The sequence below is a fragment of the Myotis davidii genome, unplaced genomic scaffold (assembly GCF_000327345.1).
Source record: "Myotis davidii unplaced genomic scaffold, ASM32734v1 scaffold534, whole genome shotgun sequence".
Taxonomy (NCBI): domain Eukaryota; kingdom Metazoa; phylum Chordata; class Mammalia; order Chiroptera; family Vespertilionidae; genus Myotis; species Myotis davidii.
This window is the reverse complement of record NW_006286678.1, coordinates 375,024-400,265: the sequence shown is the minus strand read 5'-3', so window position 1 is coordinate 400,265 and position 25,242 is coordinate 375,024. Positions and strand designations below refer to the sequence as shown.

General features: G+C 39.1%; 1 protein-coding gene across 1 annotated transcript in view; it reads right to left on the bottom strand.

Moving 5' to 3' along the window:
- The window catches only part of GRIN3A (glutamate ionotropic receptor NMDA type subunit 3A), a 158,984-nt gene that overhangs the window by 132,633 nt on the left and 1,109 nt on the right, over positions 1 to 25,242 (bottom strand). The window contains exon 3 of the mRNA XM_015560455.1: positions 17,194 to 17,243. Coding sequence (XP_015415941.1) covers positions 17,194 to 17,243 — 50 coding nt within the window. The remainder of the gene's footprint in view (positions 1 to 17,193; positions 17,244 to 25,242) is intronic.

The window sequence follows — 25,242 nt, the reverse complement described above, 5'->3', positions numbered from 1 at the left end:
TTTTTACAGAGAGGAAGGGAGAGGGATAGAGAGTTAGAAACATTGATGAGAGAGAAACATCAATCAGCTGCCTCCTGCACACCTCCTACCGGGGATTTGCCCACAACCAAGGTACGTGCCCTTGACCGGAATCGAACCTGGGACCTTTCAGTCCGCAGGCCAACGCCCTATCCACTGAGCCAAACTGGCCAGGGCTCAATATTAAATTTTTAACTACTGTAAATGTTTTAAAAAACCTCCAAGAAAGATTAAAAATGTTCATAACACATAGGCAATTTCAAAACGCTCCCATGACCCTTGGCAATGTACTCACTCTTTTAACAACATGCTCACATTTCCCCATTTCCTGGGCTGCAATTAGAGTTTTTTTTTCCCCTTTTGAAATTGATATTTCCTAGATGGGTTGCTTAAGGTTTCTAGAGGCTACACACGAGTAAGAGGAGCTAATGGAAAATATGTGAATATGTATGCAAGATCAATACAGCAAATTCTAACAATCTTTTCCAGAAGGAAACAAGAGTCATCATTTATCCATCTCAACAGCTTCAGATGATGATAAACTTTCGCATGCCAAAGGGTAATCTAAAGGCAGTTTTAAAGAATATATCGTTTAATGAAACAGAGCACAACTCTCTGCTTAGGGGATCTCTGGTAGACTAGCCCTGGTTTTGTTGATGCGGCAGAGCCTGGCGATTAAAGTCTTTAGAGTTGGTGCGGTTGGTGCCACAGCCGCTCACACACTCACTATCTAAGTTCTCAGAAGAAGAATCTCTGAATGTGCAGTGGTTTAGATGTCAGAGGACTGGACTTAAAATCAGAAAATTTCATTTTAATGCTGGCTCAGTAAAATAGTCTACCCGAGGCTCAGTTTCTTTATAAGTTCATTTGCAACTTGGGGGAGTAATACCTTCCTCCCAGACGTGTTGTAGAATGTTATGTGTATGTGAGGTTGTGTGAACTAAAATTACCTTATAAACGGTAAAATCCTCACGAAATGAGACTTACTGTTGCTATTATACAGATACAAAAAGGGCTCATGCTTTCTACCCAAGAGCTAACGGAAATGAGGTGCTCTAGTGCACCTTCATACTGTACTTATTCCTCTTTTAGTTATGAAAGAATCGGTTGGAAAATGTAGGAATGTTATTTTTGTGATCTACCATATCTATACTTGAGGATGTTAAGCGCCTTTAAAAAGAGTTGTTCAAATATCCCAAACTGCCCTAACCGGTTTGGCTCAGTGGATAGGGCATCAGCCTGCAGACTGAATGGTCCCAGGTTCGATTCTGGCCAAGGGCATGCACCTTGGTTGCGGGCACATCCCCAGTGGGGAGTGTGCAGGAGGCAGCTGATCGATGTTTCTCTCTCATCGATGTTTCTGACTCTCTATCCCTCTCCCTTCCTCTCTGTATCAAATCAATAAAATATATTTTTAAAAAAATATCCCAAACTTAGACTTATTCTATATACAATGTGTCTCTTTGAGACACGTTTTCATAGAAATCCTTTTTTTTAAAGAACTCTTGAATGAACTCCAGTAATTTGGGAGGCCGGAAGAAGGGACCATAAAGAGATTAGATTTTATATATTGGCCATATCAGTCCAGGCTTAAAAAAACAAAACTCGTTTAGTATGTACAGGTAAGTGATCAATGGGAGCTTGGGCAGAGTTGAGGTGGGTGAGTGGAAACTAAGGAGTTAAGATAATTAATGATCTAGGTCTCAACGATCAAAAAATGTTGAGTGACGAATAACAATGATTGTGTATTCCAACCAAATTCTCTATGTCAGAAAATTTTTATTATTTTTTAAGTCTCAAGCATAAACACAAATTAAGTCAAAAATTATTTTTTGTTGCATGAGGAATACCAAAATATGTGCAAATATTAGTAATCTCTTATGGAACTCAGTGGGTATATTAAGGTTTGGCAATGATTGATGCCCCAAATCTGTTCTTAGGGGCAATAATGTATTATCTAAATAGAGATCTCTAGTCTAGAAATCTGCAGCAGGCTGATACTGTCCAATTTCAACCCTGTTTCATAGATCCATCTTGTAATTCAGAAATTTCTATTTATGGCAAAGTTGCATAATCAGTTTATCCAAGTTGCTTTTCAAATGGAGAGGCTACTGAGGAGAGTCAACCTCTGGTGATGAGGTACTCAAGGGAGGAATTTTGCCAAACAATTACAGTGACATTATGTGGCATGAAGTCAACTGGCAACCAGGCATTGTTCCAGAAAATCTGAAAGACAAAGTAGATGGCCAAAGCAAATAATTCACATTAATACATTTTTTTTCCTAAATTTCATAGTTGGATTCAACTATCTGTTTAGTACAGATGAACTGGAAAATTGCCCAGTCTCCACAGTTCTCAGCAGTGAGGCACACATGCCTAACATAGTAAGTTAAATGCTGTGAAATAATAATTTCATTGATAATAAAACAAAATCAAACAGTGTTGAGCAAAGAGACATCAATTGCTCATAAATGCATCTCAGAAGAAACTATAGCACCCACGCCATTCACTGTAGGAGGCAGAGCTTTGTAGAGGCTTTGGAGCTACACAGACTGAACTGGATTCCTGGGTGTGCCTCTTACTAGCTGGGTGGCCTTAAGCGAGTAAAGTCCTTAAGTGACCTTGAACAAGTAATCCCTAATCTTGTCACAATAATACAAGGATAAAAATATTAGCTATGAGAGAAGATTTAGTAAGAATCATATGGGATAATGCACGATGCCTAGCACATGGTAATGGTGCAATGAATGCTAGCATTTATGACTATTTCTTCATACTCTGAGTATCATGTATGGCTGTTGTCTCTCAGCTCCAGACCCACCTTTCTCTCTCTGTTTTGGAAGGCTAGAGCGAGTAGTCTACAAACCACATTGATGCGTTGCTGGGGGATAGGCTCCTGTAGGCTCTGCCAGTGGAGGCCACTAAAGAGACACTGCAAGGCTGAAGAAAGGGGGATCCTGGTTGGCTCTGCCAATAGAGGCCATGAGGGGGAGGCGGCTTCCTCCTGTCTGCTTTCTGTTTGCTTCCTGGGGGTTTTCTGAGGCCCCTTTAAGCATCACCCCAGCAATGCTTCTTCATCCCTATCCCTTCATTCCTTTCCAGGAAAGCCACGAAATCCTCTTCAACGTTTCCAGCACTTGCAGGATCACTTTACCCTACTAATCAGAGATCTGGATCCAAGTCCCTTAGGCCCCTCCTTGGAGCTCAGAGACACCATGGCCAGCACTCCCTTTTCTCAGATATCTGAGTTTCAGCCTCACAGAGCTTTTCCTCTAAGCTTCTGAGCGTTAATATTCTAGCCTCTTCCTATTGATCCTCAGCTCCAGGGATGGTAACTGCTTCCAGAATTTGCTATTTTCACACCACAGAGTTCTCTTATTGTTCTTCCAATCATCTAACAACTTTGTACCTTTGTTATATATTATATTAACTTTTTTCTCCTCAAATAACTGGTGTGGTTTCTATTTCCTCAGCGGCACTTACTGATACAGCAGCGAGGCACACATCTGACCGTTTACTGAGTCATTAGGACAGCTTAGAAAGATCTTGGTTTTGAGCTAAACTGCCCACCTGTGGGGCCTTTAGAACCACACAGAACAACTTCCTTCCTGGACTTCACTAGCTTATCCAGTACCGACAGGTTTCAAACCAGTTACTGCTTCAAAGTCACAGAAGTAGATAGAACAAGAAATGAGGTAGGCAAGGCAGGCAATAGGAAATAGCATAAAGGCATGGGCAAAAATGAAATGATTGATTGCCTGTTCAAACTGAAATTACAGTGATGGATCACCATTCAAGGACTTATCCATAAAATCCCAATAAAACTCAGGAACTGACCTGATGCAGCATTCTACAATTTCCCACTTGAAGTATCAAATGAGACATGAAAATATGAAAGCTCGCACCTCTGAAAACTTTTATTCACAATCAACTTATTGCTGGAATGGAAGGATGTTCCATAAACTACAAGCTGGTGGAATCAGAAGGAAAAAAAAAATGAAGTTGATAATTGTGTCTGGAATTAATAGTAGTTAATATTTCTTCTTCTTTTCTTTTACCCTCACCAGAGGATATGTTTTTATTGATTTTAGAGAGAAAGGAAGGGGAAGAAAGAGAGCGAGAGAGTGAGAAACATCGATGTGAGAAAGAAATAGCAATCAGTTGCCTCCCGTATGCACCCTGACCAGGAATCTAACCCACAACATTTTGGTGTATGGGATGATGCTCAACCAGCTGAGCCACCCAGCCAGGGCAGTAGCTAATATTTTTTTGAACACAAAATATATATCAGGAATTTCTTAACACTTCCTGTAAGTTATTTCATTTAATCTTCCTCAAAACTCAATGAAATAGATCCTAATATCCCTGTCTTATAGATGGAGAAACTAAGCCATGACAGGTTAAGTGATTTGGTGCAAAGTAACTTGTAGGGATGGGATTCAAACTCAGGCAATCTGGATCCTCTGGCTCTTCACTCCTATGACTATCATCTCTTTCCTTCTATCACTTAGTTCAATTAGAAGAGTCACCAGGGCCCCTCTACTGCATGGGTTCTGCTTTTTGAAGTAGTCAGAATGATATTCAATCACTTCCCTTCTTTGATTAAGAAGAATACATATTTTTAATGTAGATGAAAACTGAATCTCCAAGTGGAGTGTGTATGGGAGAGATTTAATTTTCACAAGAAAAGCATCATAGAAGGTAGCAGAATCAGAAATCATCCTAGTAGACATGCAAACCATCAGCTGTGTCTATGTTTTATGTACATCATTCAGGAGAGATCAGTGTATTGAACTTTTGGTTCAGATCAGTGATTCCCAACCAGGTGGGCATTTATCAGAAACACGTGGATTATCTTTTACATGCACAAACCTACGTCTCCTAAGATTTTGACCCAGGAGGTTTAGGATGGAGCCTAGCTATATATTTTGAAAAGGCTACTGGTTCATGTTATCACAAAGCCACACAGCAGGGGAGGAGCAGATTCCAGGTCGGCACAGCAGGGCATAACACCACATGCGCGGTGACAGCTAAGGACCGGGATTTGTTCTAGGCGATGTGCACAGCAACTTCATGTCCAGCTGTATTTATTAGAAAGGGATTCAGCTAGAGCACAAGTGAATTCAAAGTAAGGTAATTATCAATCTATGCTGCCTCTTTGTTGGCAAACAGAGGGTTTAGATAGATTTCTTATTGTTCTAGAATAAGAACTCCTCAACTCACCCGATAAAAAAAAAAGCAAAACAACACGGGCCCTGTACAAATGCTGCAGAACAGGCAAAGAAAAGGAAAGGCATTTGGAAAATGATTTATTTTAGAAGCCAAAGGAAAATTAGATAAAAACCCACAAAGACCCTGATACTGAAACAATAGCAGGATAACATCACTTTTATGAAATGTGAGTAATCCACAAGAGGAGAACATGTTGAGATGAACAATAATAGGATGGAATGAAAAATATGGAAACAGGAAAACTGAACATTCTATAATAAATTTCAAATATGTTTTAGAAGCATACAAGGCATGATAAATATTGGTAAGCACTGAATTAGTGATTTGGAAGACAATTTTAGAAAATCTTTTAGGATACAGAACACAAGAATCAAGATCTGTAAATAACGGAAAAAGGATAGTAGGGGTGGCTGTGTGTCTCAGTTTGTACTCAGACAATTCCTGTTTTATGCCTATTGTCCTGTGTAGTTGTTAACTGCTCCCCTTTTCACTTTCGAAATTGGCCTGGTTTGGATATAAACTAGTCACTTAGTATGGGAGATAAACTTAAGAATTATGGTATACCTAAGAAAGAAACCATTATGATAATAGAAGGACTAATCAAAGACATCTCTGATGAAAAATTCTGTTAAAAAAAAAATCTCAGCTTGATGGACTCACCTCATTCTTGGCAAACTCAATAAAAATGAACTGTACTTAGACATATCTGGCAAGATATTTTAATAAAAAAACTGCCAACCATTTTGGAAAAAAGAAAAAAAGTAAACTTCAAAGGAATAAATATAAATATCATGGGTTTCTCATTTCTGCTACATTAAATACTCAAGAGAATAAAGTGACATCTAACTGAATTTGTCTGGGAAAGGTATTTATGCCTTGTCAATTTTCTTCTTATTTGTAAGAAAACTAACCAAGACATGCTGAGCTATACAAGTGTGTAGAAAATATACCCAATATGACAGACATAGATCCCTGGAAATACTCCAATTAACTAGCATTTATTTTCACCTTCCAGAAACATATGCTAAGGAAATATTCTACAAAGTGGACAAAGAGCCTACAAACAAAGACATTTATTGAGAAACATTTTACGACAAAAACTATAAAAAGAATTGAAATGTCAACATTCTAGGTATATCCAAAAATTTGGGATAATATGAAGTTGATAAAATAATGGTAACAGGCAACACTTTACGACAAAAACTATAAAAAGAATTGAAATGTGAACATTCTAGGTATATCCAAAATTTGGGATAATGTGAAGTTGATAAAATAATGGTAACAGGCAACATGTGGTTGCCATGGGTTGGCAGGGAAGCCCGAAGGGAAACAGCTATGGTCAAGGACATCCTGGGTGAAGCAGGGCCACCCTGTGATGAGCTGAACCATCTGGACCCAGAAGTTACCCTGAGGACCATAGAGCTCAAGGAAGAGTGGAAGGACTTCGTGGACAAAATTAGCCAATTTTAGAAAATAGTTGGTGGTTTAATTGAGCTTGTAAATTCCAGTGACTTGGACTATTAAGCCAAGTATGTCTTGTGAGATGGGGTGAATGGGATGCAGCATCTGTAAGGCAATTCGCAAGTCTGGGGGAGTTGTTTCAGACTCCAGCGCACGGACCATAGTGGACCAGGTTCTCACATCTTACATTCCTAGTCTGAACTAAGCAGTCTGTAAACTTTGATCATATATATATTTCACAAAGCTTTGGATGAAAAAGCAATAAACTATTGTTCTCAAAAATAATAAATAAAAATAATGATGACAGTGGGTTTCCCATAACATAGGGAAGCACTAGAAATGTCACATCAAATGAAAGAATCTGAATAGAAACTCTCCACATTTAAAGAAAAAGTTTTATGTAACAAAAACTACAAGAAATATCTCAGCAGGTAAAAAGTGATTGGTTCTGGAGTGAGATTAAGACTTTTTTCCCCCCAGGCTTTCATTTTTCTGATTTTATAATTAGAAGAAAAATGAACAAAACAGGTAGAGAAATATGATTTGTTTGAAGTTTGTAGAGACATAAAAGATTCATGACATAATAGAAGTGAGCAAAGCAGAATACAAAATTGGCTGTACATGTATCATTTCAGAACTTCACTCATTTATTCCCTGAACAGATATTTGAGTGACTTACTATGTGCAAAAAACTGCTATAGGCCCTTGGATTATTATGGCAAGTGAAACAGAAAACACTGACCTCACAGAGATAAAAACATGTATTATACAAGGGGATAAAAATTGGACTGAAGGGTATGTGAAGGTGATAAAATTATCAGTCTTTAAAACTGTGAATTATTTTTTTCACATAATCACCACATTGTTTTTTAAATATAAAAGTACCATTTTTTTAAAAAAGGTCAATGATCCAACCTTCCTAAACAGAGTATTGTTAGCTTTTTCAGAATCATACACAAGAATCCTCGAGGCCATTTGCTTAGCAACTTCCTTGGCACAGGATTTAGAATCACTGAACCTACAGTGCAGGAAAGAAAGCCAGTAAGGAGATGCAAGGACATTTTTGTATTTTGAAATGACATTTCTTATGAGGCACTTCAATCACTCTGTCATCACCACCTTGTTAATTATCTCATGGAAATATTATCAGTTGTCTTTGAAGAAACACACACACGAGTATCTAGGGACTTTGTCAGCTTTTTGCCATGAGCTTGCTTTTTTCTTTTAGTGTGTTAAATTTTAGTGTAAGAGAACAAAGGCTTAAGAAAAGGGAAAACAAGGGAATACACACACACACACACACACACACATATAGATATAGATACATACAGATATATATGTATATATACACATTTTATGTTGAGTACCTACTATGTGTCACATGATGCTGCTAATCCACTTGATATAAACCATTCTACTTAATAAGTCAAACACTGTACATAGTTATCATTATTGCATCTCTATTGTCCCGGTAAGGTTTCTAAAATTTATTTTATTACATTCATTATCTTTTAGTGCTTTTTCTTGCTTTCCAATTAGGGTGGCTCTCTCCTTTACAATATGTACTTATTCTAGCTCTTTTCTAGCTGCACCTTAAAGTCATTGTTCTTGCTATGGCTACAGGCCTATGCCACCTCCTATTACTTAGCACTGAGGTACTTCCAGTTAATACTTTCCTACAACAAATGCATTGACGTTTCCTATTCCAAAAATGTCGAACTGGTGAACCTCCAGCCCTACTGGGCCTGCAGATTATTTTTATTTATTTATTTAAATGTATATTTTTATTGATTTTAGAGGGAGAGGAAGGGAGAGGGAGAGAGAGAAACACTGATTGGAACCAAACCCTCAACCCAGGTATGCGTCCCGACTGGGAATCAAACCTGCAACCTTTCAGTGCATAGCATGATGCTCAACCCAGCCCTCCAGCCCGGCGCCTGCAGATTAGTTTTTAAAATGTGATTTACTCAATTAACTTGATGGGAGGGATCCTTTCATAATGTATAGTTGGCCCTTGAACAACACTGGTTTGAACTGTGAGGGTCCACTTATATGTAAATTTTTAAATAAATACTGTAAATGTATCTTCTCTTTCTTAGTAATATTTTCTCTTCTCTAGCTTACTTTATTGTAAGAATACAGTATATAGGACATATAACATAGAAAATATGTGTTATTAACTATTTATGTTATCAATAAGGCTCTAGTTAACAAGCAGGCTATCAGTAGTTAAGTTTTAGGGAGTCAAAAGGTATATGCGAACTTTTGACTGCATGAGGGTGTTGGTGCCTCTAACTCCCACGTTACTCAAAGGTAAACTGTACACATATATCAAATCATCTTGTGTATACTTTAAACATCATACAGTTTATACAATAAAAGCCTAATATGCTAAGTGTCTGGTCAGCTGTTCAACCAATCAAAGTGTAATATGCTAATGATATGCTTAAGTCTGCTCAACTGCTCACTATGATGTGCACTGACCACCAGGGGGCAGACAGTTGACGGATTGACCAGTCACTATGACGTGTACTGATCACCTGAAGGCAGACGTTCCGACCAGTAGGTTAGCTTGCTGCTGGGGGCCAGCCAATCAGGACTGAGCAAGTTGGGCCGGACAAGCCCTGGAGTCCTCCCAGGGTCCCTCCTCCCCAGCTGGCCAACCTCCTGTATCCCTCCCCAGCCCTAATCATGCACTGGTGGGGCCCCTTGGTTGTCCTGCACCCTCTCACAATCTGGGACCCCTTGGGGTATGTCAGAGAGAAAGTTTCAGCCCCATCCCACCGGCCAGACCCCACTGGTGCATGAATTTGTGCACTGGGCCTCTAGTCTATTATAATTCAATAAAGCTTCAAAAAAGTGAGTTAGTTGTCAACATTTAAGGAACTGTTTACATTAACAAAAATCTGTAGTCTGGCTTCCTTTGAAAAGTCACATGCCCATGAGTTAACAGCTGGTTGCAGCTGAGGGGTGGCTGGCTGCCTCCTTTAGAAAGGTCAGGGCTCTTCAATTACCTACAGTTTTTATTACTCCCTACTGTATTATTTGGGACTGTTTTTCACATTTTCATTACCTTCTTGTTCCCCTATGAGGCATCTGAGTTTGAGACCTCTGCCCCAGATCATTGATTCTCAAACTGTTCGGTGCATACATAAATCCCCTGGGGAGGTGTTTTTAAAATGTATATATTAGGGCATAGCACATCATTTAGTAGAACTCAGTGAGGCCAAAAATCTACACTTTAAAAAATTACTTAATGTAATTCTGTTTCAGGTGGTTCCTGGTCCAATAAAAAAATCACATTAGGGGAGACTCTTAGGATAATGTGGTCCCAAAATACACTCAGAACTACCTGCGGACACAATCACCTGTGGAGTTGTTTGTTTTTAAATAGATTTCTATGCTCCAGCCCCAGGGGTTGTGATTCGATAAGTCTGGAAATCTATGTTTTGAAAAGTTTTCTGGGTGTGGCTAATAACAGGGGGCCAGCCCTCCGGGGCTGAAGGCCGAAGGAACTGTCCTTGATGAAGGAAAGGCAGTGAATACAATGGGAAGCTAGGAACAGAACAGGGTATTCTTAGCAGGTCTGAACTCTTGTCTCATTTCCTGATATGTTGTTTGATGAGAAGTGACATGATAAAATACAATTCTAGGTTTTTTTCTCTTTTTCATGGATGATTATTTCCAGTAACTACATTTCACCAACTCTTTAATTTTACATGTCAAGAATCTTTGGCTTCAAAATATAGTGAAATTGGCTGAAGGGGGAGGGATGAGAATCAGGGAAAGCTGTGACTCAGGGACATGAGGACAATGTCACTTTCTGTCACTTATAGTCTACAGGAAATGGAAAACCAATTGAGGGACAATGAAGGATGCATGAAAAGTTCAATAGGGGAGTAGAAACAGGTTTTCTATTTCTTACAAAATCAATGTCCTCAAGGCCTTTCTCTTCCAGCTTTGTTCTACATAACACAGTAAATTGTGAGTGGTCATGAACTCTGTCCACCACAGTGAAAGGGGATATTTTTTCTTAAGGCAGCATACTTTCTTAGGCTCACCTCAGCCCACCTTGACAGATGCTGGGTTTGCACAGATGTTACTTCGTTCTGTTCCACTGGAAGGGCTGGAAATGGACCACTGGTTGACTTTAATCAACAGTCACTAAGCATGAATTATGAGCCGCACACTGTGCTTGCTAGGAGCTTAGAGTTCAGTTTAACGGAGGAATCACATGTTAACAAATAATGACACGGCTGTGCCACAGATCTAGAAAAGAGATAAGTACAGGTAGGAAAGCCATAGGGAAGTGTTGGGGAGAAGGTGGGCACTGAACCATGCACAGATGACACCTGAGCAAAGGTTTGAATGTTGAATGGGAGTTTCAGGCAGACACAGGGCAAAGGGCATTCTAAGCAGTAAGAACAGCACGTGCCCAGGCTTGGAACAGCATTCACCTTCAGGCATTGCTGAACACAGAGGATAAAGGGTAAGGGTTAAAATCTAGAAGAAATGAGAGTAGAGCAAGGCTCAGGTAATGAAAGGTCTTGGCTGCCGCTTAGAATTCATGCTAATGGTGGTTCGTGGGAGAATTTAGGATGTTCAGGGACCTGACATTAAATAACACTGAATCACAAAGTGAGAAATTTAATCCCTTTTCAATTAGTATTTAATCCTCCTGTTAAATCAAGAAAAAAAACCCCCCTCAGTTTGGTATCAGTATGCTATTAACTTCTTTAACACCTGGAAATTTTCCCACTTAAAAAAGGGCTCAGGCAAGGGTACCTAGCTAAGATTGTTTTGATCTCATTGTGTACTTATTTTTACAGTTTACTTTTATTTGTGGCAAGGGTTTTTCATTAATGTCATGATGGAAAGATTTTTTTAAAAATATATGTTTATTGATTTCAGAGAGGAAAGGAGAGGGAGAAAGAGAAACAATGATGAGAGAGAATCATTGATTGGCTGCCTCCCACATGCCCCTCACTGGGGATCAAGTCTGCAACCTGAGCAAGTGCCCTGACCAGGAAGTGCCTCCTGGTTCACAGGTTGATGCTCAACCACTGAGCCACGCCGGCTGGGCTCATAGCTCTGTTTTCTTTTCCTACTGCCCAATTACCTTGTTTGGCCTCTTCTATTTTACCTCTGTTCCTTAGCATATTAGATCACTTAGAGAGATCCAAATGTATTCCTTTTGGTTTCTGTTAACCAAATTTATTTAAGTAGACAGTAAGCTAATGAAAAGCAATAACAGCAGTAGATGATGAAGGCAGCACATAAATGCTTAAGGTCTGGAGAACAACGCTATTATCCTTAGGGAGTAGTGAAAGGGTTTAAGCAGGCTGGTGGACTAGTTGTCTATCTGATAGCAGCTTGGGGAACATCATGGAGAGTCAAGAATGGAGGCAGGCAGTTAGGAGGTCACTGAATACTGCAGCAGAGTTCATGCAGCCACGGTTTACACTGTTGGTGTATTCCTGGTCCTTCCCAGTGCTCAAGGAAATCCTCAACTTTCCCCTGGTCTGGGCTCTGGCTAAATCCTGATGGACTGGATGTGCCAAGATCTTTACCTGGGCACTGCCCAGCAAGTGTTAAAAGGCAGACTTGGAATGAAGGTGAGAATGGGATTTAATTATTTGCCAGGAACCCAATCCAGTGCAAGGCATTATTTAGAAACAATTTCAAAAATCTTAACTAGCCTATTTCATGAGCAGAAGCAGGCAATCTTAGCTTTAATATCTGGTTTCCAAAGTGTCTCTCTCACTTTAATCTGTCCTGGCTGTGGTCCTCCTACCCTGTCAGCTCCTCAAACGCCCTCCTTCCCCCTAAGATAGGCAGCTGACTGTGGGGACACTGAGTTCTGGTCTGGAAGTGGGAAGCCCTGCTCCCCTGGCCTCCCTTTCCAGCTACTGCTGAATGTTCAGGAGAGACAGAGCAATCCCCCCGCCCCTCCTCTCACCGCCCCCCTCCCGCCCGGTTCAATGCAGGAGGTGGGAGAAGGGTTCCTACTGAAAAATCGGTTCTGAGGAAGATAGGTCCTGGCTTCTGAAATTGAAGCTAGGAGTATTTTCCTGAAGAAGAAGATGTTTCAATGATGGTACTTCTCATCTGTTTTTCAAATTTAAATTTACAGTGTTTTTATGTTTATTAAGTCACGGAGACCCGTATCAATTCTTTAAAATAGTATAGCAGGTACTCAATGAATACCCATTTTGTAACTAGTTGTAATTTATTATAGGGGAAACTGAGGCTCGAGGAGGTTTTTCCAGGGCTATACAGACAAGTCTGGAGCTATAACTTGAAGCCAGTCTTCTGGTTTTCCTCCTCACTCCACATCCCCTTGGTCTCAAACAGAAAGAATCTGTTATAGACATTGTTTAGTGTCCACAGAACTATTCATGCCATAGTTCTGCTATATTATGGGTCAAAGAAGCTTTTCAGCCTGGCCCGAAGTCTTAACAGCCACAGATAACATTGTTTCAATGGAAAAATCAATTCTGAGTTGGAGCTTAATTCATCTGCAGATCGTTACAGCTTGGGTGCACATCTGTCTTTCTACAGGGATACATAACAGAGAAATGCTTTTTAATATAATGATTTACATTTATCAATAAAAATGCCACACACATATTTCTGTTTCTAGAGATCTTATGCTTTTTGGGCACCTATTTTTCAACAGAGTGTCACAAATTGGAAAGAGTTATTTGCACATACTTGAGGAAGGCCTTGAGGAGCATGTTCTGTAAGTTTGCTGATGATTATTAGCCTGTGTTTCTCTGGCTTCAGGGGAGGCATGTCAGAATCTTGAATTGGGATGGAACGCTCTTTTGAACTATACTCACAAAACCTGGAGTACTGGATACATTCTCTTTAGGGTGGTGAACTCTGTTCCAATTGCACAAATCACTCTTGCAGTGAATCACTGATGTTGAGGTATGGGTTCACCCCTCTGGAATGTTGGGGTATATATTGACTAACCATAGTCATTCTTCTAATCCTTCACCCTGCTTTATTTTTCTCTATCACACTTGCCTCTACTTAGTAGTACCATATTATGTATTTGTTTGTATGTCTTTTCATATATCTTCCCCACCAGAATGTAAGTTTTTTGAGAGTAGAGGCTTTGATATTTTATTTATTTATTTATTTTGATATTAAAATAAATAAATTTTATCAGACACTGCTCTATTCTAAGGTTTATATTGAGCACTTAATCCAGGAATATGGCCAGTGCTGATTGGATTAAGGAAGGACCTATAACCTGGGGGTGCAGAGGTAACAACAAATCTATGTGGGTTGAGCCAACAGATGTCTGGAGAATGTAAAGAAAGAAGTAGGGGCCATAGTTAAATGCTTTGATTAGAGTTATAAAGTCAGAAAAAGAGAGTAGTAGCCCTACCACTCTCCAGTAGTATAGCCCGTCTCTACTTGCAATTCTGCTCCTTTTCATTTTCTTGTAGTTTTTCAGCACAAACCCCTTGTTGTGTTTTTTTTTTTTTTTAGCTCAATGAAGTTTCTGTCCGTTGCAACTCCATGCCCTTAAACAGCAACAGAACTTCCCAAGAGAACTTTCTGTGAAGATGGAAAATGTTGTAAATCTGTACTGTCAGACATAGTAATCACTACCCACATGTGGCCATTGAGCACTTAAAATTGGGTTAGAGTGCTTGAAAATCTGACTGTTAAATTTGATATAATTTTAAATAATTTAAACCTAAGTATTCATAGAGAGCTAGCACAGTCATATTGGAGAGCACAGACCTATGGTTATTACTACAAGGGGTCAAAGAAAAAAGCACAATCAGTAAAACACAATGGAAGAGCCAAAAATATGGAAAAAACCTTGATGGTGTCATAGAACTCAAGTAGCAAGTGCTCTATGGCTCCCAAAACTACAAGAATAATAAGGGAGAATAAAGCTGGCCAAATCTCACCAGGAGCCGTGTTATTGGTTTTGTGATTGGGAAAAACCTGAATTCAAACAACAAGGATTAAGAAAATCACAAAACAACCCTTTCAAAGGCAAATTATCTGGCCATTAAAAATAATGGAAAAATATTAATAACATAGAAGATGTTTATAGTATATCATTAAGTAAAAAAGAAACTCATAGCCTGGTCACAACTTTATAACGCATACATATGTCTAGATCTTTGGGGTTGTGGGTTTACAGGTAACTTTTATTCTTTGCCTTTTATTAATTTTCAGAATTACCTACCTAGAACACAAAATTTTTATAATAGGAAATGAAGGAATAAATGCTATACTTCAACAGTAAAATGGCAGCATCTTTTCACACTGCACAATGAGCCGAATAATCGTAAATACAGCTACTAAAATATTAACCACACTACATTTCTAAAGTTAGTAAGAGTCACTCTCAATTTTCTCCCAGTCTCTCTAGGCACACACTTACTAACCTAGATTTCCCCACTGTCAGAAGTCTAGGAAAAGAACTAAAAGTTGCTCGGAGGCCTTTGCCTGTCTTGTAAGGTTGGGTTCATAAGATGCTTTAACTTAAAGTTATGGTTCAGGTACCACTAGGTGGCTCTCTGTGCCTGCGACCAGGCGAAGGCACATTGGATTAACCCAGGTATAGATTTCTCATTCATTATCAGGTGTACACTGAAGCAGTTCCTTATGTGTGTAACACAATGTGTGATGCGACTCAAATTAATTCTGCATACAGCACCAACATAATAACAGCTCTCTGTCTGTACCTATTAAATTCACCACACAGTGAAGCAAATTCTTTGTTTAATGAAATTCCTGTTTCAGTACCTCCATTTGGGACTAAAGAAATAAATTCCATAACTGAGCCAGATTGTAATTCTATTAGATAAAGACATGCTGAGCACCTAACTTTGTTTATGAAAATATATATTTTTAAAATTTTTGACCTAGAGAATATAAATAACTTTTGACTTCGAGTTGAGGTTTTCAAGACAAAAAAACAAACAAACAAAAGCCATGAATAGGTTATTTGCAGGTTGTGCAGCCATCACAGTGCTTGACACTGAAAGTTCAGCTAATAACCACCCCTCATGGACAGGAGAGCAGTGGCAACCCATTTCTAAGAATGCTGCTGGAACATCCAGACAGAGCTGTCTGTGTTTGGAACTGTGCACTCAGCCACTTTGCAGAGTGATGACAATATGAAGCTAGATTGCAAATAAAAAGGAAAAATCCCACCTTTTAATATAGAAAGACCAACTCAAAGTGCCCAAGCTTCAAAATTCCATGTCAACTCTGAGTTTTCGAAAACATTTTTTTTAAAAAAAATGTGCTTTCCTCTATTCTTTGACGCCAATGCCCAATTGGAGTGACAATAAGGCTTGCTTTAAATTTCGGCAACTGTTTCTAATTTTTTAAAAACATTATAGCCTCGAGAGATTAAAGGCATCAAAATGTTACCCACAGTGATCTGTGGACGCCATGGCGTAGTAGTGCATATACATTACGCTTGTCATCATAAAAGCAATATGCGCTTAACAAGTCTCTCAAAGTTGTATCAAACAGTTTGATATATTTGGCATTCAATAAAACAGCGTCTGCTTTATGGTTATCAATTTTCTATAAGCCTTAGTATATAAGAAGGCTACTGTCCCTTAAACCATGAGCTAACCTATGCCACAAGTCCGTTACATTAGTACAAATAAAGCCTGAATGTAAAGGGGGAAACTTCTGAATCTTCCATCACGTCAAGTTAGATGCTGCCCTTTCCAAGAACCCCTTTCTCCCCTAAGAAGCCTACAACATCCGTTGGGTCATGGTTACCAGTAAGTGGGGTCATTGTATCTTGAAAGACCCAAGTTCTATCTCTCTTAATATTTTTCTTTTGTCCTGCTGCTAAACATGTAAGCTGAATGAGAATCTGCCTCCCCAGGGTAAGCTGGGCCAGGTGGCCCTCTGTCTCTTTTTCACCACCTCTATGCATAAGTCTGTGTCACAGAGTGCATGCGTTTTTACTGCGGCTGTAACTGAGGACCACAAATTAGTGACTTCACAACACAAGTTTATTCTCTTGTTACTAATGACTGGAGGTCCTAAGTTTGATCTCAGTCTTATGGGCTGAAGTCAAGGTGTTGGCAGGGCTGCATTCTTTATGGAGCCTCTGAGGAAAGAATTCATTTCCTTGTCTTTTCACCTCTAGCAGCTGCCTTTATTCCTTGGCGAGGGCCCATTCTTCCACCCTCAATATGCATCACCCCATCTCCATTTTCATCATGACATCATCACAGTGACTTCGCCTCAGACAATTCCTGCATCATTTTTATGTAATTACATTAGGTCCAGCAGGATGGTCCAAGATAAGCTCCCTACTTCACAGTGTTTAATGTAAGCACAGCTGCAAAGTCCTCTTTACCACAGAAGGTAACATATTCGCAGGTTCTGGGGATTGGGACATAGAGCTCTATGGGAGACCACTGTCCACCCTCCCACAGCAAAGTAAGCCAGCTCCTGTCCTTCCAGAACCCATACCTCTGGTCCACCATCTTGTTTTTTTCTTGCCACTTCCTCCTTTTATTTGCCTGGATATAAGATGGTAGATATCAACAATTAGAATTAGAAAATGCTGCAGAAGCTTGAGGCTCAAGCCATATGCTCCAACTCAATATTTTTCAGAAGAGCCAAGCACCTGGGGACTAGACATTAATGCTTTTATTCACGAAGTGAGGCTGTTGTTTCCATTCTACTGTTCCGTAAGTTTAGGTCCTGGGAAGCTCCTCTGAGAAATCAGGGTGGGAGATAAGACAAGACTTGTGAATTCCTCACTAATACTAGCTAATAGGAATAGGACATTATTCTTAATCTCTCCTGTGACCGCTCCGGAGATCTAATCATTCAGAACCCCTATAAAGGAGCAACCAGTTGAAACGCGACCTCGAAAGTCACTTCATTGCTAACTTTTCACACACCTAACCGTCACTGGATTAGAACCCTAACATAAGTGGGGTTTCAAAACAGCGAACTTTTTCATTTTTTCTTTGGGTTGGCTCACTGGAACTGGATCTGCTAAGCCTAAGTATCACCTTCATATTGAACATACATATAAAAGAACTCTGGAAAAGCAATCTAGAATACTTGAGTTCTTATCCTAATTATTTAAGTTTTTATTAATGCCATGTCAACAGACCTACACTTTGTGCTAAAAGAATGATCATATCATAGTAAGCACACACAATACTCTGGGTACTTTGCTTAGAACTCTGCATACATGATGTTGTTCTCACCTTAACTCTATGAGATATTCACATTTGATGCACCACGAAATTGAGGCAAGGGTATCAAGCATGCTTCCCAAGGTAAGAATGTCTAGAAAGTTGTAAAGTGAAGATTCAAACATAGGTCTGGGCTTCTCAAACTGCCGGGGTCCAGCCCCAGCGGTCCAAGGGATCCTAAAGGTGTGGACGGAGTCGCGAAGAATGCTCTCTTTAGTCTCCGTGGATCTTCCTGTGCCTGGCTGAGGCCACAGAGAAATATCCCGAGGCCGCTGAGCCTTTATTTTATAGTCAGAGGTAAACAAGGTAGTGGTTACCATAGTTACACTGTTCTTGTGAGTTTCACTTGTTTTTTTTTTCTTGTGAGTTTTACTTGTTTTCTTGTTCTTGCTGCACTTCCCTCAGCCCATTAGCTTCCCAGATAAGATCTAGGGAGGGTCATAAGGTCAAGCCTAATTATGCTTAAGAGGACTGTGCCCTCTAAGCTGGGACTTGTTTGTGACTTTGCCAACAGGTCAGTCGGAGGCTTAATCCTATATGGGCTCACCACAAAAAACCTATTCTCGTCATTCTATTTCTCCCATTAATATGCTACAATTATCTCATTTGCAAAATAAGGATAGTAATACTATTTGTCCTGCTTACCTCACAAAGTAATTGTGAGAATAAATGGGGGGAAAATAAAAATGTGTATGAAAGGACTTTGATAAATTTAAACATATACTCTGCAATTTATTTTTTCTTGAACTCTATATTTTCATATTGAAGTATTGAACACGTTAGTAAGGAAATGTGAAGGTAGCTTATCTTTTTTACTCTTATTGTTTTTCATTGTGTAGGTAATACGTACTTATTTTTAGAGAAATAGAAGTATGGATAGGAAAAATGTGGGGTTCTACCATCTAGTTACAATCACTGTAATACTTTTAAAAAAAAATTCTACACTTTATATGGGGTGGGGCAAAAGTAGGTTTATAGTTTCTATGGAAAAATAATACAACTGTAAATCTACTTTCTCCCAGTGCTATATTTTACAGAAGTAATGTCATCTTTTACATAAATGTTTTTCTACCTTTCTGTCAATAAATATATTTTCATTTTGAATAAATAGTATTCCATTGTAAATATATATCATCATTTAATTCAATTCTCATTATTAGATATTTAGTGTGAAATTTCTTTTAACAATCAAATCTGGAAGTGGATCTTTCTTGTTTATTCTTTTCCCTCCCCCAGGATAACTCAAAAGCAGTGATGAATCCAGTCTACTTTTGGATTTTAGGCTGACAGATACACTAAATTTAAAAGGAGCTATTCGTCTTCTCCTTGTTGACAATGCATAGCTTTCTAGTACTCTGTATGTTATGTTGTCTATACACTGTTATCTGCCTCATAGGACTGCTAGGAGGATTATAGGAGTACATTTGTGAAGAAGCCTTAAAAAGCATACATGTTACACAAATATATATAATTGAATTTTTTTTCCTGTATCCATGTCTCACATGAGTAATAATGAGGCATATTTCAGCCTGACTAAAAAGAAGTCATCTGCTTAATTCTTTACCACTTGAACCTTTGAAGGCTCATTTCCATCAGTAGACTATCCTGGCCAACCAGATACTAGGCTTTCAGTGTCAGGGTTAACTACCAGCCCAGGTCAGTACCTGCTCCCTCAATGCATAAGATCGAACACAGTCTCCCCTGAAAGTGTCTGAATCTTACACATCCGGAATGAAATCTGATCATCTGGCTGAGGTGTTAGGTTGAGGGAAGAAGAGGTGGGAGGTGGTAGACAACTGGCTAATTCCTTGCTTACTTTTCCCCATCCCATAAAACAAAGACAAATGAGTGGTTTACAGACTTTTTCATTAGTTTCTTATTCATATGTCTCTCAAAAAGCAATGTGGCAGATGCTGAGTTTTAGAGGATTGTGTGTTCTTGCCTAGTTTTACAGAGTTGGCATCACATATCTGGTGCTGTACAGTTCCTCTACTCTCCTGTGTATGTCAATGGGAGTAGCTAGAGTGGTCAGGAGGAACAGCAATGAGATTCCCATGTCTACATTCAGTTGTGTCACTAAGATGAACAACACCTTCCTATAAGAAGCCCCATATAATTGTCTAAGGCAGTGGTTGGCAAACTGCGGCCCCTTGAGAGTGGCTCTTCCACAAAATAGCATGTGCGGGCGCGCACGTACAGTGTGATTGAAACTTCGTGGCCACACTCAAGGGGCCAAAGAGCCGCATGTGGCTCCTGAGCCACAGTTTGCCGACCACTGGTCTAGGGCAATGATACTCAATATACTGTAGCTGCTTTGCAAACTGTTATTTCTCCATACTGAGATAAGGAGCCTGTGCCAATGTGAACCATCGCACTGCTGTGGTGGTTCGAGAAAGACATGCTGTGAAAATAATGTCAGATGGGCCAAACAGTGTGCTTAGTGATACAGTAGGCGGCCTTGGGGAGAGAGAGAAGTTAGACTGTGTGGCCATAATCTCATGAATGATCTACTATAAGTGTGTCTATGGTGGAAACTTACTACCAATAAGAGACCAACCTTTCTGAAAAATATTGGGCATCTTTCTGAAAAACATTGAAGCTTCTATGGCAATACCTAAGGCTCTAGAAACTGTGTTAGAGGTATCATAGGTAAAATGTTGCCACTGGTACAGAACAGTACTCTATGGCATGTCTTCTATTCCTAGGCAAATATGCAACAAACTTAGGAACCCAGTTTTGTTTTGTTTTCCTTTATTTTGGGGGTGTTTGTGTGTGAACCCACTTTTTTTTTTAAAAAAACACACACATTAATTTTATTGATTTTTAGACAGAGAGGAAAGGAGAAGGAAAGAGAAACATGATATGTGAAAGGGAAACATCCATTGGTTGCCTCCCACACGCCCCTCCCTTCCAACAGGGATTGAGCCTGCAACCTAGGCATGTGCCTTGACCAGGAATCAAACCATGGAGACGATGCCCAACTAACTGAGCCACACTAGCCAAGGCTATCCTATTGAGCCTGCAACCTAGGCATGTGCCTTGACCAGGAATCAAACCATGGAGACAATGCCCGACTAACTGAGCCACACTAGCCAAGGCTACCCTTTTTTATTTTTTAAAGGATCCACTGAGCCAAACTGGTTTCGGCACTTTTTTATTTTTTAAAGAAAAAAATGAGGAAGTGGGTAGAGAATAAGATGGATGAAGAAGACATGTGAATCACATCCCACTTTGATTAATAACTACTAAGGGAGAATTAGTGGAGATTCTGACTTGGGTGATTCTTATCAGACCATAACCAACCTCTCTACTAGGTATTTAGCTAACACTATACATTTTCCACAGAACTTCACTTCATCATTTGATTCACAAAACAACTCTGTTGGATGGTAAGGTACCTTCTTTTGACAGGTAAGCATAGATGCTCAGAGACAGAGACAGCTGCTTAAGATTAACTGGAGAGTAAGAGGTAGAGGTAGACTGAAGAGTCCTTTTAACCAACATGCTTAGAATCTAATTAGGGGTATTCATGAAATAAAACCTTATGGCACAAAATCCATGGTGCTTTCTGCAACAGCAGAAGAGAACACATTAAGGAATTAGACACTGAAATTGGTTTTCAGATGATTCAGATACTTAGCTCAGCTGATTCAATCATAAGTTAACTCCAAGATATAATAGTCAAACAAGATCAAGATCAAATCCTCTTTATGACTACATTGTGGCAGGCACAAAGAAAAGGGGGTGAGACAGACTAATTGCCTAATGAGTACTGTCTGCTAGCCTCCTCTTTTCTATGTATCTGGAAAAATAAATTAATGTTATAAAGAAAAATTCCCGAACTAACAATAAAAATTTCCAAATTAATCCCAGGTCTCAGTTCTTCAAGAGGAACCCGTAAAAGATCACTGCTAAGAAAAGTTTTGCATCACTTGACATTTAATTTGAAATCGTTTATCTTCAAGTCAGCAATAATTAGGTGCTGCTATCAGCCATTCATCATGAAATGTAGAAAAATACATTTCCTCCAGAGAGAGAGCAGTGCGTAGCAGGAGCGAGTCAAGGAAAGCCAACACAGTTGAGAGCAGATGTTTTAAAAATAAATGTCCTTTACTTATCCCCTCATGAGGTACCTCAGTTATGTAGTGGTATCATTGTTCTGTCCCCTGTACTGTACAAAAGTGGTGCTGTGCTAGCCAAATTCTAATAAAAAGTCTTCAGTACTTAGCCTTGTATTGTCAAAGAAAATGGATCATCTAAAGCACTTGTATTTCTAAGGGAATGAACATATGTTAATTAGTTAGTATATATGGCTCAATGAGACATACTATTTGTGGATGGTACACCCAACAAGAGTTGGAAATTGTAGTGTAGTCACTTTTTAATTGCATGTGTTTGGATCTAAGCCAATTACATTACTCCATTAACTTTGCCTAATGGAACCAATATGGAATTAACATGAGATATATGTTTTAGAAAGAAATGTATATCTGGCACTACCTTAGCAGGTAAATTTTAAGGAGTGTTAACCTAACTTTGGAGAAACTATACAAAACCCCTACAAGAAACAATACTATGGGGAGGGAAGAGAAAGAACAACTATAGAAACTTAATGTGACTTGTATGTAAATGTAACTGGATCCATATGCAACATCATCACTTGAAGGTCACAGAACTAAGAAGCGATCATCTTAATAAAATAAGTTAGCTTCAAGTAGAGATTTGAGTCTGGTAGTCAAGTCAGATTTTATTTTTTATGGAAAGGTGCTTTGACCCTATCCTGTGTGTAATGTTGCTTTAAGCTTTTATTATGTTGTGCTAATATACATATGGTTTCCAAAAGTGCGTAGTTAACTATCTTACTTTTCAGTGGATTTCCCTGCTTGAATGAAGTTGATTCCTTCCAAGCTGATAATCTGTTTATGTTTTGAATAAATTTCAAGTATATTGAAATAAAACTATTATGCTTTTCTTAGAGAGTGGATCATGTCAGCGGTTTCTCCTTCCATTCAGAAGTTGTGGTAGGTACCATAAGAACCATTATGCAGTAATTAAAGGCTTTATGTGAAAGAAATCAGCAGCTCAGATGAGAGAGAAAGCACTGTTGCCGCTCCTGCTCTAAAGCAATTTTGATTTGTCTAAATGTGAGACACAATTTTACATCATTGGTTGTGTGGACAAGTCTGCTTTCTTCTCGAATCCTTTGTTCAGGCACTGGCACAATCAATAACCTGGGTCACTGGGCAGTAGACTCTAATGAGGACAGTGGCTACATTAAGTCTATTTTATTTAATGTGTAAAATGAGTTCAACATTCTCTTCTATTTAGATAATTTTAAAAAATCACATCAGTATATTAGAGAAAGGTCTACTTTTGAGGAGAAGCAAGGGAAAGATTAGTTTTTGTTTTTGCTGAAAGCAGATTATGGTCATATCCTAAAATTATATATTACAATGACTTGGCATTGAGCTGGACATTCTTATTATACAACATTATAGAATGACATTTAAATGATATATTAAAAGTAAGATGAGTTAGATATGTTTGAATTTAAGATAAATGAAATAAAATGTCCTCAGTTGGACAGAGTAGATCTGAGTTAATATCATAATCTTTGCCTTTCAAGCTGTGTGCCATGAAAGTAACAGTGACAACAGTGACTTAAAGTTTCTGAATTGAAATATAGAAGGAAATGTGCTTAGCAGAGTATTTATTTTACTGTCTGCTTGTAGAGGTTGTCCCTAGAGGACTTTGTTCCCCCTCGGGGTCCTAAACTTTGAAGTCTACTGATGTTAGATGCTGCCTCATGGTTGCTCTGGCCCCCTTGTTGCAATGTGCTGTATACTGCACAGATCCATCCTGGAACACAGACAATTTTCCTTCTAACTAAGGAACGCTAATTTTGGGAAAAATTCTTGCTATTGAAGATGCTTGCCAAACAATCTACAAATGGAGAGGAGTCTGGAGACTGTGAACAGTACTGGCAACGTATGAACTATTAGATAATAAAGAAGCAATGAAGAGAAACAAGTGATGCTGACTCTAGCATTTCATTAGATCTGATCTTGCATATAGTAGATTAATAATGATACACCCTATGGATGCAATTTCATGTTTGTAACACTTTGGCCATTGGCAGCATTGTGCACCTGTGTTTTCTATGCCTTCCCATCTGCTGCCTACAGTCATTCAGATTCAGGTGATGGAAATATTTTAGATAAAAGTTAATTAGCCTGCACTCTGCAGATTAAATCTCCATAGTTCAGCATCAAATAGGAATCTTCTGGGCAACTGCTGAAAGTGACTAGTGCCTGCCTTTCCCAAGATTAAAAATGTAAGATTCATTTTTCTAGAAAAATAAATCTTGAGTACTTTCTTGACATTTTATGCATGGATTCTATCAAACTTTTGATATCTGTCCTTACTCATTTACATACATATATATTTTTTTTTCCCCTTAGTTTCTCAGCCTCTACAATGGGACCAATACCAATTACCTATTTGTTTCATAAATACTTTGTGCAAGGCTTAATGAGCCTTGATATTTTGATAAAAATAAGGCACAAAATGCATACAACTTCTATTGCTTAAAGGACCCCGCCCTCCCTTAAATATTTATCTCATCATCATCGTTAACAGCTAAGTTTACAAATAGCTTCTTTTATTGAAAATGTTTGATTTTTTTTTAACCCAGAGGAAACTTCCTTTATTTCTAGATAATTGGAGCAGAAATGGGCTGAACAGAGCATCTGCATACAGCCAGCCTCTGGGCCCACATCACACAGAAAGAAGACAGGGACAAAGACATAATCCCAAATGCCTCATCCCATCCATTTTCATGCGATCACATAATAGCCGAGACTAATTAACCACCCTTCTTTACCTCTTGCTTCTGGTACTAGTTACAGATTTCTTATTTACTCAAGCAATTCAGAGGGATGTGCTTTCCTCCTGACACCATCGCCTATGGCTCAAGCACATCTTCTAAGTCAAAGAGAGCAGATGCTGCTCTTGCCGCCACATGCTCTCCGAATTCCTCCAGGGAGTGAAACTCTGGCAGTCGCGGATCCTCCATCGCCCCACAACCCCCCCTTCCCCCCAAGCTAGTCAATAGAACCCGGATCCCTCTCCAAGATCTTAAACTTAGACTTCCACTTCTTCCGGCACTTTTTCCCATTTTTGCTTTAAGTATTTTTCTTTTACTTCTATCTACCAACTACCGAGGTGGTCCAATCCCTAAACAGTGTCAAAGTTGAAAATCCATAAGTCCTTCAGGACTTTCCCGTCCCCTTTCTCCCCCAGCAACCCC